General features: G+C 51.3%; 2 protein-coding genes across 20 annotated transcripts in view; both read left to right on the top strand.

Moving 5' to 3' along the window:
- Positions 1 to 6,418, top strand: part of SIK3 (SIK family kinase 3) — a 262,659-nt gene extending 256,241 nt beyond the window's left edge. For 10 of the 18 annotated variants that reach the window (XM_035264647.3, XM_035264645.3, XM_035264649.3 and 7 more), the window contains 4 exons: positions 1,035 to 1,198; positions 2,295 to 2,552; positions 3,448 to 3,522; positions 4,268 to 6,418. In XM_035264647.3, coding sequence (XP_035120538.2) covers positions 1,035 to 1,198; positions 2,295 to 2,552; positions 3,448 to 3,522; positions 4,268 to 4,291 — 521 coding nt within the window. In that variant the 3' untranslated portion in view covers positions 4,292 to 6,418. Of the gene's footprint in view, positions 1 to 1,034; positions 1,199 to 2,294; positions 2,553 to 3,351; positions 3,523 to 4,267 lie in introns of all 18 variants that reach the window. The other 8 variants (XM_035264652.3, XM_078339525.1, XM_035264653.3 and 5 more) reach the window with 2 other exon arrangements.
- A 6,464-nt stretch (positions 6,419 to 12,882) lies between these two features.
- Positions 12,883 to 14,958, top strand: APOA1 (apolipoprotein A1). Of its 2 annotated transcripts, none has more exons than XM_009006852.3 (4): positions 12,883 to 13,056; positions 13,311 to 13,373; positions 13,561 to 13,717; positions 14,299 to 14,958. In XM_009006852.3, exons 2-4 carry the CDS (start codon positions 13,331 to 13,333, stop codon positions 14,888 to 14,890), a joined length of 792 nt encoding a protein of 263 aa, XP_009005100.1. In that variant the 5' UTR covers positions 12,883 to 13,056; positions 13,311 to 13,330; the 3' UTR covers positions 14,891 to 14,958. The 2 variants fall into 2 exon arrangements, with proteins under 2 accessions (XP_009005100.1, XP_002754495.1); XM_002754449.6 differs by having other exon boundaries at positions 13,041 to 13,085.
- Positions 14,959 to 16,022: the final 1,064 nt, after the last annotated feature.

Here is a 16,022-nt window from a genome sequence, read left to right as displayed (position 1 = left end):
ACTGGAAGCTAGCTGGGGCAGTGCTGTAGACATGAAAGTGAGTGAACTATAGAACGATCCATCTGTGTAGGGCAGTAGCAGGGGCATGGTTATGAGGCTAACAATCCAGGCACGAGGTCATCGGGTTTCCGTGAGATTGGAAACAGAGGGCCTCAAGTGACCAGCGTGGCAGAGGTAGATACATTAGACTCCACGCTGTTGCAGCGTCAGGAGTAAGGGATCAATGGTGGCCCTAAGTGCTTCTGTCTGGAAGATTCGGAAAATGAGGCATCAAAACAACAATGTGTGAAGGAGTAGCAGGCTATAGGGCAGTTGATGGGTCTGGAATTGGACACGGTAAGTGTTACATGCTGGTTAGATATCCAGGGAAAGATACCTAGTAAGTAGCTGGAAATGTGGATCTTGGGTTTAAAGGAGCACTTCAGTAATTCTTTACATAAAGGCAGTGCAGCCATGGAAATAGATGCTGTCGCCAGAGTAAGTGTGGGGAGACAGAAGGTCAGGGACAAAAATGTGGAGAGTGCTTGCTTAGAACGGGTGGAGGTGCCATTGAAGGAGTCCGAAGCAGCAGTTAGAGAAGTGGGAAGGAGAGGAGCAGTGTGGTACACTGAGGTCACCGGGGGAGGAGAGAGGAGGCAGCCACAGAACAGACACATCCTCCCAGGCTAGAGGTTCCTGAAAGCAAAAGAATTTCGTGAGAGTAATTCTCGTGTGCATCTGCATTTGGGAATCGATCATTGTTAATGCAACGGAGAAATGAAAGAAGAGAAGGTTCAATGGGGTCCAGCCATGCCTCCACGTAGGATTTTTTTCCCTAAGGGTATGGTCCCCTCCTAAAGAGGCTTATCTTTGCTGTAGCAACTTATCTTTGCTGGTGGCGGGCTCTAAGCCATGACCACCGAGTGAGGGTTAGTGCTTAGTGTACTTGGTCTCCTCAGCTTTGCCATTGTCCCTTGTAAGACATTTCTTGGGTGGGGGTTTCCAGTGCTGGGGGAAGTTCAGCCCCACTGACTCTATGTGCTGTGTCTCCTCAGAGCCGGTCATAGGGAACTGCATGGAGAGAAGTCCTCCAGGACAAGCAGTGGAGCTGCAGGATCACAACGGGCTCGGGTACCCAGCACGCCCCTCCGTCCACGAGCAGCACAGGCCCCGGGCCCTCCAGAGACACCACACCATCCAGAACAGCGACGATGCTTATGTATGTTGGTCCCTCTTGCTGTGCAGAGGTGGATCCTCCCATCTGTTTCCAGCCTTGAAGCACAGCATGGTGATGCGGGGTAGCTTCTCTTGGCCGCTCTCCTCACTCAGCATCCAGCCTTTCTGGAAACTGTGGGGAGCGTTTGTTTTTTGAGATGGAGTCTCACTCTGCCGCCCAGGCTGGAGTACAGTGGCATGACCTCAGCTCACTGCAACTTCCATCTCCCCGGTTCAAGTGATTCTTGTGCCTCAGCCTCCTGAGTAGCTGGGACTGCAAGTGCTTGCCACCACACCTGGCTAATTTTTGTATTTTTAGTAGTTATGGGATTTCACCATGTTGGCCAGGCTGGTCTCCAACTTTTGGCCTCAAGTGATCTTCCCGCCTTGTAAGCATTTCTTTGAGTCACCCTAACAGAGCAACCCTTAATTCCAGTAGAATCTATGCTCCAAATTTTAGACCATGGAATCAGAAACAGTTGCCATCTGTTCCCTATAGGTTTGGTTATTAAACCTCTTCTCAGTCTAAACTCAGGTCCCAGATGAGCCTATAGGCTTTTGGTTCTTTTTCTACATAGTAAACTATACTGATCGGGGAGCTGGTGGGCCTCAGCAAAGTTTTGCTTTCCTAGAGTGGTGCTAGTCTAATAGCTAGCCACATGTGGCTATTCAAATCTAAGCCAATTAAAATGAATAACAATGAACAATTAGTTCTTCAGTCATACCAGTTAAAGTGCTCTGTAGCCACCTGTGGCTAGTGGTTACCATGTTGGACAGGACAGAGAACATTTCCATCATTGCAGAGTGTGACTAGATGGTGCTGTTCTAAGATAAAGTCCCAGTGGTGATGGGGATAGGTCAGAAACCTGGTTTTAGAAGGCCATGTAAGTGTCAAGGTGTCACCACCAGCTGAGATTTGCCACATTCGCCCCACCCCACTTCCCCCACCCCGCGGGCAAAACCACGCTGTTGCTATGGAGCGCGCCCTTTGGGTGGTGCTGTAGAGGAAGGAGTCTGGGAGTGGGGCCCCAGGCTCTCTGTTGCCTGAGAGCGGTGCAGTCTCTGGTGTGCTTCCATCTTCTTCTAACTGTTTTCTGCAGGTACAGCTGGATAACTTGCCAGGAATGAGTCTTGTGGCTGGGAAAGCACTTAGTTCTGCCCGGATGTCGGATGCAGTTCTCAGCCAGTCTTCACTCATGGGCAGCCAGCAGTTTCAGGATGGGGAAAATGAGGGTGAGGAGCCTTCTGCCTGGGGCACTCCAGAGATGTTCCTGGAGGGGCCCTCCTCCATCTTCCGTGACTGCGCCCCTCTTCTGCAGGAAGAGCTCATGGGGAGGTGGAGCCACAGCATCCCACAGGTTCTGGACACAGCCCCTTTCCCCACAAGTCTTTCCCTGAGTGCGGTGTGTAAAGGAGGCGTGGCTTCTAGCCAGACGGCACAGGGCTCTCATATTCCTGTCTCTGATCTTTGTGACAATATGCCTTCAACAACTCCTTTTGGCTCTGCTTAGAGGGCATCAGGTCCTGATGGAACATTTCTACCTCTCCTTGGAGCCAGCCAAGGGAGGGTGTCATAACAAATACTAGGCATAGGCCCTGGGCAGCACAGGTCTGCCGTCAGTCCCAAGGCTGTCCTTTTCAGGCTCTCCAGGCAAGGGACTTGGCTTTTCTGGACCCTGAGATTCTCATCTATAAAGTGGCAAAAATGACAGAGCGTTTATCCTACGTTGTGCTGTGAGGGCAGGCTGGCTTAGTGAGTATAAAGTGCTTAGTACAATGTCGGAGCACTGACAGTGCCCAGGAACGGGTACCTGCAGGCAGTAAAACGATTGTCCCTTTCAGCCTTTAAGAGGTGGTCCTTTCTGAAGGAGTCCTCTATCTTCTGTCATACTACAGTAGTTGATCTTACTTAAGGATGGGAAAGGGTAAAGGAAAAGGGGAAAAACGGAACAGGCAGAGGAGAATACAAGAAGAATCTTGGCCCCCACCCATCGTCACTCAGCACCTTGAGGGGCCTGCTGTGAGCCAGAATTCAGGGTTGCAAGTCAGGCTCTGGGATGCTCAGACAGGTTGCCCTCAATTCCTCTTCTCTCTCCCCCTTGCGCTCTTAGCCCCTCAGTTCCCTGCCAACCTCATATATTCTTTTTGGTCTTGCAGAATGTGGGGCAAGCCTGGGAGGTCATGAGCACCCAGACCTGAGTGATGGCAGCCAGCATTTAAACTCCTCTTGCTATCCATCTACCTGTATTACAGACATTCTGCTCAGCTACAAGCACCCCGAAGTCTCCTTCAGCATGGAGCAGGCAGGCGTGTAACAAGAAACAGAGAGTGAGTGTCACCCTGGCCAGGGCCAAACCAGCCCTGTGGCCCTGTGCCCGCTCCCGGTCCCGTCAGGAGCTTCAGCCCATGTGTTGTAGTGGCCAGTGCAATCGATAACGCCACGCCTCCCCTCGTGGCTTCACAGTTTCCTACTTTTCATTAAGTGCCCTGCTAGTTTTTACGGGATAGGGGTGGGAGTTTGCAGAAGAAATGCTAGACATAGTCTCTCAGTTCAGTTATGGGAGTAAGATACAAGCCCCGCCTCGTGTTGTAGATGCTGTCGCCTTCATAGAGACAGAAGTGAGCTACGGCTCCAAAGGATGGACGTGACCTCTGGCCAACATAATAAGGAAAGGAGATCCTTAAACTCAGTCCTGAAAGACAAAACCTGGCAAGAAAACATGTCTAGCCATATATTTTTTAAGGCCGTACAGAGGCAAGTGGCAGATATTCCAGACTAGGGAAATGTGTGATGAGAGGCCCATGGTAGAAAATGGGGAAATGAGCTCATTTGGCTGGAGTAGTGCAGAGTGAACAGTACGCACCATTGGTCGTATCCGGAAAATCCTTCACAGAATAGACCTGGTGAAAGGGAAGCAGCTGGGCAAATCCACATCAGCACCTCAGTGTGGCAAGCCGCAGAGGGAAAGGGAGCCCACTGAGTTTTTTTTTTTTTTTTTTTTTTTAATTTTAAATGGAAATTTGAGTCTTTCTCTCTTCAAGCAAATTCTCCTCTGTGTCCGCTTTATTGCAGGTTGTGTGTACAGCTTGGGAATGAAAAGGTTGATTGAAAACCCACAGTATCTAGCAGCGCTGCGCCAAATTGCCCTGTGTTTCTCTCCACCCAGAATGTCACAGCTCCTCTCCTCACATTTGGTTCATCCGTGTGCTGTTCTTTTGGGTTCTGAGAGGGTTTTGCCATGTTTGCTTGTATGACCAAGTCACCAAGGAAATAAACAGGAAATCCATGTTCTTCATCTTTTGTGAAAGTATATTTGAGTTGGTGGTTTTGTTGTTTCGTTTGGGGGTTTGTGTTTTCTTTTGTTTCTGGTATGTTTTCTTCTGGAAGTGATTTACTTTCTTTTTTCTTTCTTTCTTTTTTTCCTTTTTTGAAACAGGAGAGCAAAGCAGTTAGATCAGAGGCCAGGGGCCTCAGGGCCACTCCCTCCCTAGCCTTCATCAGCCTCCATCCCCCTGCATTGCTCTTCTGCGAAAGCAAATACTAGAGGATGCCATCCTCTAGAATCCTCACGGCAGGCAAAGGGAGAGAGGAAGGGTGACAGCTTCTGGCACTTAGAGAACAAAAAAAGAAACCCCCAAGCCTGGAACCTAGAGAGATCTTTACTGCTGGTATCCACAGAAAAGCATGTCTGTCCCAGCCAAGATCATATGAAGAGTTTAGCGTGGAGGCTGAGAATGACCTGGCATAGATGGTTTGCCAGTTAGAATGTCTCCATTTGAGCCTTTGCTTTTGGTGGGTATCTCAGCTCCCCTCTTGTAACCTGGAAAGTTGGTTGCCTTGATCATCCTGCTGGTTTTATCCATGGACTAAACACCCAACAGCAGTGCACTATGCTTTCTGTGGCATCTTTCATTCTCATTTTATATTGTCTATAAAAAGAATTGTTTCTCCATATATATTATATATGTATGTGTGTATATATATATAATATATATAATATATATATATGCTCTCCCCTTTCAGCCTATTTGTCACAGGCAAGAAGTGTAGGAGGTTGCCTCGGGCCCTGCCTCTCTCCTAACCTCCTCCTCCCCACTGGGCACCCTCAGCCCTGCCTCTCTCCTAACCTCCTCCTCCCCACCGGGCACCCTCAGCCCTGTATTTTAATTCTTGATCATGTAGAAATTGTTTTTGGTAAATGTTGAAATTATTGTTACTGTCATTAATAAATAAAGACAAAATGAATTTTTGTTTAAAAGAGAAATGTTTAACCAGATTCTGTTCTATTTGAATTGTGACTTGCACCTTTTGTTCAAAGTATTTCCTTTAGGCATTGTAATTGTGAACCGCTCTTACTTGTGCCAGTGACAGATGCAGTGATCGCCTTTCCCCAGTTGAAGCAGTGCATACGCAATAGCTATTGTTTGTGTTATCTTTATTTCTCTTCATTGTTAGAAACCAAAGTCTTCTCTGCTGGCTGGGGCTGAGAGAGGGTCTGGGTTATGTCCTTCTGATCTTCAAAACAAGAGAGAGACCTTGAATACTCTGACTCTACATCCTTTTTTTTTTTTCTGGGAAAGGAGAGCAAGAATCCCGAGTCCCCTCCTAGTCTTTCATCCTGAATTTGCACAGAGGAAAGCGGGTGCCCGGCATGGCCATCCTGATATTGCTGGCGGGATCCCCATGCACCATGTCCTTCTCCACTGATACTGGCAGCTCAGCTCCTGGACCCAATATCCCTTGAGTGGAATTCTGCAATGCAAGAACCTTTCCTGGGAGCGTTCCCATGTTTCCATGGTCCCCAATCTCCCTTCCAACCGGTGGGGTCATCAACTACTCACCAGAAGGGGGCTTACCAAGAAAGCCCTAAAAGCTGTTGTTTGACTTCTCTGGGCTTGTTCCAACTCTTATGCCCCCGACTTGCCCTACCACCACCACGCATTCAGCCTGATCTGTTTACATGGTACTGTATGTATGGGAGAGCAGACTGCACCCTCCAGCAACATCAGATGAAAGCCAGTGAGTCTACTAACCGTGCCATCTTGCAAACTACACTTAAAAAAAACTCATTGCTTTGTATTGTAGTAACCAATATGCGCAGTATATGTTGAATGTATATGAACATACTTTCCTATTTCTGTTCTCTGAAAATGTCAGAAGTATTTTTTTCTTTCTCATTTTATGTTGAACTAAAAAGGATTAAAAAAAAATCTCCAGACTCAAGTTGCTAAGACCTTTTGTCCTTCCTTTTGTGAGGCAACTTATATACAACTTGGTTACTTAGTGGGACAGTAGGAGGTTGTGTAGATAGGAGCCTGACTCTGTTCTTAGCCTGATAGATTATTTGTGCTTCGGAGTATAGTTGGGAGAAGGCTCAGGTAGGTGGGAGCTGGAGCAGCGAAGGCTAGAGAGGTCTCCCAGGCTTAGGGTGGGGCTTTGAATGATTCATGATCTCACCTTATGAAACTCGCATTCTCTAGAAGCCTGAACTCCACTTCACACCCTGTCCCTGGGCATCCAGCTAGGACTCTGCCCTGTCAGAAGGGAGCATTTGAATTTGCTGAGCCAGGTGGAAGACAGCTTCCTTGAAAGGGCACTTTTGAAGAGTACAGGAAAGGATCCTTAAAGAGTGAACACAGGCGGGACTCTTTAAGATGTGACCCTCGTTGGCCTAGTGAGAGTATAGCTAAATAAACATTTGAAAAGAAAGGGATGGGCCAGTCGTGGTGGCTCACACCTGTAATCCCAGCACTTTGGGAGGCCGAGGCAGGTGGATCACCTGAGATCAGGAGTTCAATACCAGCCTGGTCGATGTGGTAAAACCCTGTCTCTACTAAAAATAACAAAAATTAGCCAGGCATGGTGGCATGTGCCTGCAGCTACTCGGGAGGCTGAGGCAAGAGAATGGCTTGAACCCAGGAGGTTGCAGCAAGCCAAGAATGTGCCACTATACTCCAGCCTGGGCAACAGAGGAAGAATCTTAAAAAGAAAAAAGAAGCCGGGGTGAATTTTCCTATAGTTTTCTCCTTTTTCTATAACTGAACTCCAAGGGGCAGGGTAGAGTTTCCAGCAAGGTCCCAGGCATCGCTAAGAGACAGCTGGTTGAAGGTCTATGAAGAAAACTCACTGAAGCTGGAAACACCATCTGAGTTCACGGAAGGAAGAACAAGAGAGAATTTAGAAAGCCAGCTGGGCATGGTGGCATGCGCCTGTAATCCCAGCTGCTCAGGAGGCTGAAGCAGGAGAATTATGTAAGCCCAGGGGTTCAAGTCCAGCCTAGGCAACATAGCAAGAGCCCACCTCTACCAAAAAATAAACTTAATCAGGCTGATGGCACATGCCTTTAGTCCCAGCTGCTCAGGAGGCTGAGGCTGAAGAATCGTGTGAGCCCAGGAGTTTGAGGCTGCAGTGAGTGAACCATGATCACACCACTGCACTTCTGCAAAGAAAAAAGAAAGACTTCAAGTCCATGGGGGGCTGTAGAGCCATTTAAATTAGAATAGAAAAGAGCCTTCTCAAGGAGGGTCTTCTGAAACTCCTGAGTCTGTAATATGCTCTCATGCAAGACTAGGTGAGTCTCTAGGCCCAAACAGTGATCACACCCAGATGCCATCCAACAAATTGTAGCACCTGTTGTAATAAGTGCCACTCCCTCCTAAAATCAGCCAGGGTGGGCTGGGCGCTGTGGCTCACACCTGTAATCCCAGCACTTTGGGAGGCCGAGGCGGGTGGATCATGAGGTCAAGAGATCAAGACCATCCTGGTCAATATGGTGAAACTCTGTCTCTACTAAAAATACAAAAAATTAGCTGGGAATGGTGGCGCGTGCCTGTAATCCCAGCTACTCAGGAGGCTGAGGCAGGAGAATTGTCTGAACCCAGGAGGCGGAGGTTGCGGTGAGCCGAGATCGCGCCATTGCACTCCAGCCTGGGTAACAAGAGCGAAACTTCGTCTCAAAAAAAAAAAAAAATCAGCCAGGGTGCCTTTTGGACCAGGGGTAGGGTGAGATTCTAGAGGAAGCAGAGCACTGGCTCCTGGATACAGACTGGAGAGCTCAGCTCCAGAAAACAGGAACTGTGCTGACAGATTCCTACCCAGTTTTCTTTCTGACTTTGTGCCAGCCCCCACCCCACACCAGCTACAAAGATAAAGAATTCAGAGGGCGGCCTCCCTCCTGCTGGTCAAAGATGAGCTCTGTCCTGGCCTTAGTCCCCTGAGGAGGGCAGGAGAGAATCTTGCTTAGTTGGTGGCAGTGCCCCGCCCAAGGGTCTAACTTGGGGCTCTATCACAAGAGCTGCAGCAAAATTGCCGAATAGGAAATACTGGGGCTAGGAGTCCTGTCTCCCCTGCTTAGTCAGCACCTCCCCTCCCTGAGTCTCATTCTGGCCCACGCCACATGCTCCCAGAAGAAATGTTCTGAGCAGGGATGGTATGTGGCTGCCTCCTCTCCCAGGACCACGCCTCCCTACGACCAGGCTGGTGACCCTCTGTTTAGCATGCCAGTGCCATTCACTGAGCAGATGTTTGGCGGGTGTCTTTTATGTGCAAGACCTAGCAGGGGACAGAGTCCTCCCAGTGCAGACTGGCCAGCACACTGGGGCATAAATTGTGAAAGGAGTCGCTAATCTTTCTGTGCAAAATCCACTCGTGCAGTAGCTGTCAACACTCCCACACTTCAGGGCATCCAGAGCCAGGACTTGGTGACCAGGTCAGGAGCAGTGGAATCTCCCAAGATGAGGAAAAGAAGTGGGTGGAAATAGGGGCCTACAATGGGGGCCCTGCAGCTACTAAACATCCCAACCTATGGGCACTTAGCACCTCGAACAACGCCTGGCTAGACCCTGAGTCTGAGTCCGTCATGAGCCCAGTTGGTGGTAGTTAGTTTTTCCATAGGCTCTGTCCAGAAAGACTTCTTTTCTCTCCAAAATATTAGTAAATGGGCTTTGGTCTAGTTTCAGCCAAATACCTTGCAATGAAATGAAGTGAATTTCATTCCTGGTGAATAAGTATATTTAAAAAAAGGACAGTGGGCCGGGCGCAGTGGCTCAAGCCTGTAATCCCAGCACTTTGGGAGGCCGAGGCGGGTGGATCACGAGGTCGAGAGATCAAGACCATCCTGGTCAACATGGTGAAACCCCGTCTCTACTAAAAATACAAAAAATTAGCTGGGCACGGCGGCGTGTGCCTGTAATCCCAGGTACTCGGGAGGCTGAGGCAGGGGAATTGCCTGAACCCAGGAGGCGGAGGTTGCGGTGAGCCGAGATCATGCCATTGCACTCCAGCCTGGGTAACAAGAGCGAAACTCCGTCTCGAAAAAAAGAACAAAAAAAAAAAAAAAAAAAAAAGGACAGTGGCTCATGCCTGTAATCCCAGCACTTTGGGAAGCCAAGGAAGGCAAATCACCTGAGGTTGGGAATTCAAGACCAGCCTGACCAGCATGGAGAAAACTGTCTCTACTAAAAATACAAAATTAGCCAGGCGTGGTGGCACATGCCTGTAATCCCAGCCACTCGGTAGTCTGAGGCAGGAGAATCGCTTGAACCCAGGAGGCGGAGGTTGCATTGAGCCAAGATCGCGCCATTGCACTCCAGCCTGGGCAACGAGAGCAAAATTCTGTCTCAAAAAAAAAAAATAAATAAAAATAAAAGCAAAATACTCCCTGCTTGGTAAGATGCTGTTCAACAGTACCCCCTATCCTGATGCCTTGCAGTCCCTGAGCCAGGAAATTGAGCAGTCCCTGAACAGACTGCAAAGGCTGCAGGCTCTGCAAGGCTGCAAGGCCACCCTCAAAGAACTAGAAGCCAGGCTTTCCCAATTCCCACCCCTGCCAGCGCTAACTAGTAACAGCTGAAGGATGCAGGGCAGCTCTGAACTGCAGTTTTCCCACAGGCAAAATGACAAAGGCAAAATCTGGCCTCCAGCCTTCCAGGGACATTCTAAGTTGTGAAAGTACTTTGGCCACTAAAGAACTGTGCAAATGGTAAGTATTAGGTTTAGCCATAACAATCACTTTAGTAACAAACCAAAGAAAAGAGTAAAACACTGGCAAGTAGGGCCGGGCGCGGTGGCTCACACCTGTAATCCCAGCACTTTGGGAGGCCGAGGCGGGCGGATCACAAGGTCAAGAGTTTGAGGCCAGCCTGGGCAATATGGTGAAACCCCGTCTCTATTAAAAATACAAAAAAATTTGCTGGGCATGGTGGTGCATTCCTGTAATCCCAGCTACTTGGGAGACTGAGGCAGGAGAATGGCTTGAACCTGGGAAGCGGAGGTTGCAGCGATCCGAGATCACACCACTGCACTCCAGCCTGGGCAACAAGACTCTGCCTCAAAAACAAAAGACAAAAAACACTGGCAAGTATCTTGGAGTCCAACCAGTAAGCTTCTGAGATTCCCCCAAGTGCTAGCTGGGATAGACTCTAACCCCCAAAAGAAAGGACCCTCTCTTGGCCTGAGAAATCTGTGAGCTGTCCCCGCAGGGGACCAGCCACCTTCCCACTTTCTAAAGCTACAGACAGCTGGGATGGCCAAGTAGGCAGCCCAGGCTGACGGCTCACTAAGGCCACCTCCCTCTCTGCACAGTCCCACAGACATCTGGGGCCACTTCAGTCCTGGAAAAGATGTCCCATATTTCAGCAACTGCAAGTCAAGGCCAAGCAGAGAAAAGTGGGATTCCTCCCTTCATGCCTGCTGCAGAAGCTGAGGTCTCAGGTGTGGTAAAGCAAGTGTCGTGGGAATAAAGGAAAGAATACCAGAAACTGGGATTCTAGAAAACAGAATAGTTACTACTTACTAAGTGCTAGATACCTTTCTAACAGTTTTGCATATACGTTCAAATTTCATGCTTACAACAACATACATTTATTATCTTACAGTTATGGAGGCCAGAAGTCCAAAATGGGTCACACTGGTCTAAAATCATGGTGGCAGCAGAACTGTGCTCCTTCTGGAGGCTGCAGGGAAAAATCCTTTGCCTTCTGCAGCTTCTAGAGAAGGGCTGCCCATGTCCCTCCCTCATGCCCCTCTTCCAGCAGTCCCAAGTCTGACCTCTGCTGCCAACCCCACCCCTCCTTCTCTGACTCTGACTCCGCTGCCTCCCTCTTACATAATTAAGGACCCCCGAGATGACAATGGGCCCACCTGAAGAATCCAGGCTAACCACCCCATCTCAAGGTCCTTAATCACACTGGCAAAATCATTTTTTGCCATGGAAGGTAGCAAAGTCACAGGTTCCAGGGATGAGGAATCTTCAGGGATGTTATCCACACAGTAACCCGGCCATAACTCAGGGCGATGGCATGTTCTATCATTATCTTCAATCAGGAACTATGTGTGAGGAGGTTACATAGCATAACTCATCCAGGGTCAAACAGCTAATAAGTGGCAGAGCTGGGAATCAAATCTAAGGTTTTCTGGCTCCAGAATCTTCTCTGAAATAAAAGGCATGAGGCCGACCACTCCCCGATCTGGTAAACAGAGACGTCAGGCTGGTTTCTAGAGTTTCCCGGGCTGAAGGTGCAGGGTACATTTCTGCCATGTGTCCTAAGTCCAGAGACCGGGTTCTAGGTCCAGCCTTTCTTCTAACTCCCTGAGAGATGAGAGCCTTTGGGCAAAGTCCCTTCATGCTCTTCAGTCTCTTCATCTGTGAGACGGTGGTGTTGGGAGAGGCTGGAGTGATCTCACAGTTCCTCTCAGCCTGCATCACAGGCTCTAGGACTCAGGTTCTGTCAGTAACCTGCTGTGGGAGGTCTGGGCCTTCCCGGAGAAACCTTACAAGATGGTGCTGCAAACACCAACGGATGCATTCACAGGCTGTCTCGGGGGCCTCTGACAACTCTGACCATTCTTGCCCCATTTTGCAGATAGGAAACTGAGGCTCAGAGAGATTACATAACTTGCCCACTGTCTTCCTCCAGCAAGATGGAGGCCGAGTAAAACGGGAAAGCAGGTCTCCGGCCACTTCCTTGCCCAGGGGTCTTCTTCCCACACCAGGGCTTCCAAGGGCTAGGATATCGTCTCACCTGTGTATCATCAAATGTGTGAACAATGCAAAGGAAGGCGTCTTCACTCTAAGGGACTTCAACTCTGCAATGTTATTCTGAGGTTATGCCCCCCCCTTTTTTTTTTTTTTTTTTTTGCTAAAGTCTTTCCTTTTTGAAGTGATGGTCATGGTAGACATGAGGGTTTTTGGAGGCAGACGATATCTTTACATGACAAAATTAAAAGTTGGCAGCTCTGGATTGGTCTCTATTGTGTTTTGAAAGGCAAGAGGTCTCTGAAACCTCAGTCTGGGTACCACAGAGCCCTCTCCCCTCTCCCCAGGTTTACCAATTTGGGGGACTTGGAGAGAGGCCTGCAGGACCTGCTGGGGACCAAAGAAGCACAGTGGTGGGAGGAAGGGGTGGGGGAAGAGGGGTGGGAGTGATGTAGTCTCCCTGGAATGCAGGATGGTGGGGGAGGAGGTCTCCTGGGTGGAGGAGTCCCAGCGTCCCTCCCCTCCCCTCTGCCAGCACAATGGACAATGGCAACCGCCCACACACTCCCATGGAGGGGAAGGGGATGAGTGCAGGGAACCCCGACCCCACCCTGGAGACCTGCAAGCCTGCAGCCACTCCCCTCCCGCCCCCACTGAACCCTTGACCCCTGCCCTGCAGCCCTGCAGCTCGGCAGCTCGCTGTTTGCCCACTGTATTTGCCCTTCCCCAGGGACAGAGCTGATCCTTGAACTCTTGAGTTCCACATCGCCAGGACCAGTGAGCAGCAGCAGGGCCCAGGCTGGGCTTATCTGTCTCCCTGCCCAGCCCCTGGCTGCAGACATAAATAGGCCCTGCGAGAGCTGGCTACTTAGTCTTCCAGAAGAAGGTGAGTGTTTCTGCCTGCCCAAGAAGGAGGTGAGTGCTGCTGCCTGTCCCGGGTGACTCTGGCTACCCAGCTCGAGGCGAGGCATCGAGGTTCAGGCTCTGCCCCAAGCCAGGCTTCTGGGAACCTGAGGTCTTCTCCCACTCTGTGCACATTCTCCTCACCTGGCTGTAATGAGTGGGGGGAGCAGGGGGCTTCAGCATGCTAGAGACACACCCCTCCTGCCGCCACTCAGCCAGGCCCTTCTTCTCCTCCAGGTCCCCCACAGCCCTTCAGGATGAAAGCTGCGGTGCTGACCTTGGCCATGCTCTTCCTGACGGGTAGGTGTCCCCCAGCCTAGGGAACCAACCATTGGGGGGCTTTCTCCCTAAACCCCTTTGGCTCACCCTCCTGGGCAGAGGCAGCAGGTTTCTCACTGGCCCCCTCTCTCCCATCTCCAAGCCTGGCCTTTTGGCTCAGATCCCAGCCCACAGTTGGCCTGATCTGAGTCTCCCCTCCCACCCTCAGGGAGCCAGGCTCGTCATTTCTGGCAGCAAGATGAACCTCCCCAGAGCCCCTGGGATCGAGTGAAGGACCTGGCCACTGTGTACGTGGATTCAGTCAAAGAGAGCGGCAAAGACTATGTGTCCCAGTTTGAAAGCTCCATGTTGGGAAAACAGCTAAAGTAAGGACCCAGCCTGGGGTTGAGGGCAGGGGCAGGGGGCAGAGGCCTGTGGGAAGATGTTGAATCCAGACTGGTGAGTCCTCACCTACTATCTGACGAGCTGGGCCCCACAAATGGTCTGGATGCAGAGACCGGAATGGGAGCCCCGGGCAGAGTCACAGCCCATGCCCCCTGCAAAGGTCAGACCAGGGCTGCCTGATCTGTGGTAACAACGCCAGCTTGTGCCTACAAGTGCAGCAGCCCCCTTGCCCTTCGTCACCTCCTCTGCTCCTGCCCAGCAAAAGTGTGGGCTGTCTTGGGAGAGGAGAATATGCTGGAGGCAGAGAGGTGAGGTCCTTCAAGGGCCCATTTTGGAGACCAGAGAACTGGGCACCAGTCCCAGCTCTGTCTCTTTCTTAGCTCCTCTCTGTGCCTCGGTCCAGCTGCACAACGGGGCATGGCAGGGCAGGGCAGAGGTGTTGCTTGAGAGTGTTGAAACTCTAGGCCACTGCACCTTCGCGGACAGGTGTCGCCCAGGACTCACCCCGGGTTGGTTGGGGCGCTGGGAGGCCAGCCCTCAACCACTGTGTTTCCCCGTCCAGCCTGAAGCTCCTGGACAACTGGGACAGCTTGACCTCCACTGTCAACAAGCTGCGCGAACAGCTCGGCCCGGTGACCCAGGAGTTCTGGGAAAACCTGGAAAAGGAGACAGAGGTGCTGAGGCAGGAGATGAGCAAGGACCTGGAGGAGGTGAAGGCCCAGGTGCAGCCCTACCTGGACGACTTCGAGAAGAAGTGGGAGGAGGAGATGAAACTCTATTCCCAGAAGTTAGAACCGCTGCGCACGGAGCTCCAGGAGGGCGCGCTCCAGAAGCTGCAGGATCTGCAGGAGAAGCTGAGCTCGCTGGGAGAGCAGGTGCGCGACCGCGCACGCGTCCACGTGGACACGCTGCGCACACAACTGGCACCCTACAGCGACAAGCTGCGCCAGCGCTTGGCCACGCGCCTCGAGGCGCTCAAGGAGAGCGGCGGCGCCAGCCTGGCCGAGTACCACGCCAAGGCCAGCGAGCATCTGAGCACACTCGGCGAGAAGGCCAAGCCCCTGCTCGAGGACCTTCGCCAAGGCCTGCTGCCCGTGCTGGAGAGCTTCAAGGCCAGCTTCCTGAGCGCGCTCGAGGAGTACACCAAGAGCTGAGCTCCCAGTGAGGCGCCAGCCGCCGCTCTCCTTCCCGGTGCTCAGAATAAACGTTTCCAAAGTGGGAAGCAGCTTCTTTCTTTTGGGAGAATAAAGGGGGCGGGGGGGGGCGGGACATCGGGGGAGCCCGGGTGGGGCCTTTGGCCCTGGCCCAAGGACTTCCAGCCGGATCTCAACAACTCCGTGCCCAGACCGAGCCTCTTAGGGCCAAGATGGATGCTGGAGGACCTGCTGGAGGCCTGGCTGCTTGTGAGGGAGGGAGTAGAGTCTGCCTTAGCAAGGCTCAAGTAGACAGGAAGTCACAGCGGACCACCAAAGCCACAGACAATCCAAGGCCAAATGTCCTGAAAGAGGATCAAACGAGGCCTACATCCCTGTCCGAGACAGGCCAGGAAACAGGGTTACTTTACCTGGGGGCAGTGGGGTTCCCAGTCCCCAGAGGTGTTCCCACACAGAGCCGCTTTCAGAGGGGTGGGGGCAGAGCGGCCTCAGGGAGCAACTGGGACAGAGGTTAGGCCAGGTACAGCGAAGTGCTTGGAGTTTGCGCCTATACTCCTTTATTAATTCAAAAACCTGTCAAGCAGACAATTCCCTTTTCACAATCTCCCTCCCACTCCTCCCATCCCACCTAGCAATAGCCACAGCATCCTCAGGCACAGCAGTGGAAGCCAGCCCCCCGCCCCCTGCGGCCCCATGCGGTGCCACCCGGTCTTTCTGCTAGCTCTGACAGAAGCTGACCTGGGTCAGAAAAATCACCACCACCTCTTGCAGGTACATTTTTATTTCCAAGATGCTCTCATATCTGTGATCTCACTGCATCCTCCCTTCCCCACATCCTGTGTAGATTGCCATGGCACAGCGTGGATGAGGATGCTGAAGCCCTAAGATGGGATGTTGCTTGCCCAGTGAACAGCAGGATGGGCTAGGCAACCCTATTTAGACCCTGCGCTCCTCGACATCCATGATTAAGAGTGTATGGGTTGTGTGCAATGGCTCACGCCCGTAATCCCAGCACTTGGGAGGCCAAGGTGGGTATCATTTGAAGCCAGGAGTTTGAGATCAGCCTGGCCAACATGGTGAAACCCTGTCTCTACTAAAAATACAAAAAATTAGCTGGGAATGGTGGCTTGCA

The sequence above is a fragment of the Callithrix jacchus genome, chromosome 10 (genome assembly GCF_049354715.1).
Source record: "Callithrix jacchus isolate 240 chromosome 10, calJac240_pri, whole genome shotgun sequence".
Taxonomy (NCBI): Eukaryota; Metazoa; Chordata; class Mammalia; order Primates; family Cebidae; genus Callithrix; species Callithrix jacchus.
This window is presented reverse-complemented; position numbering and strand designations above follow the sequence as displayed.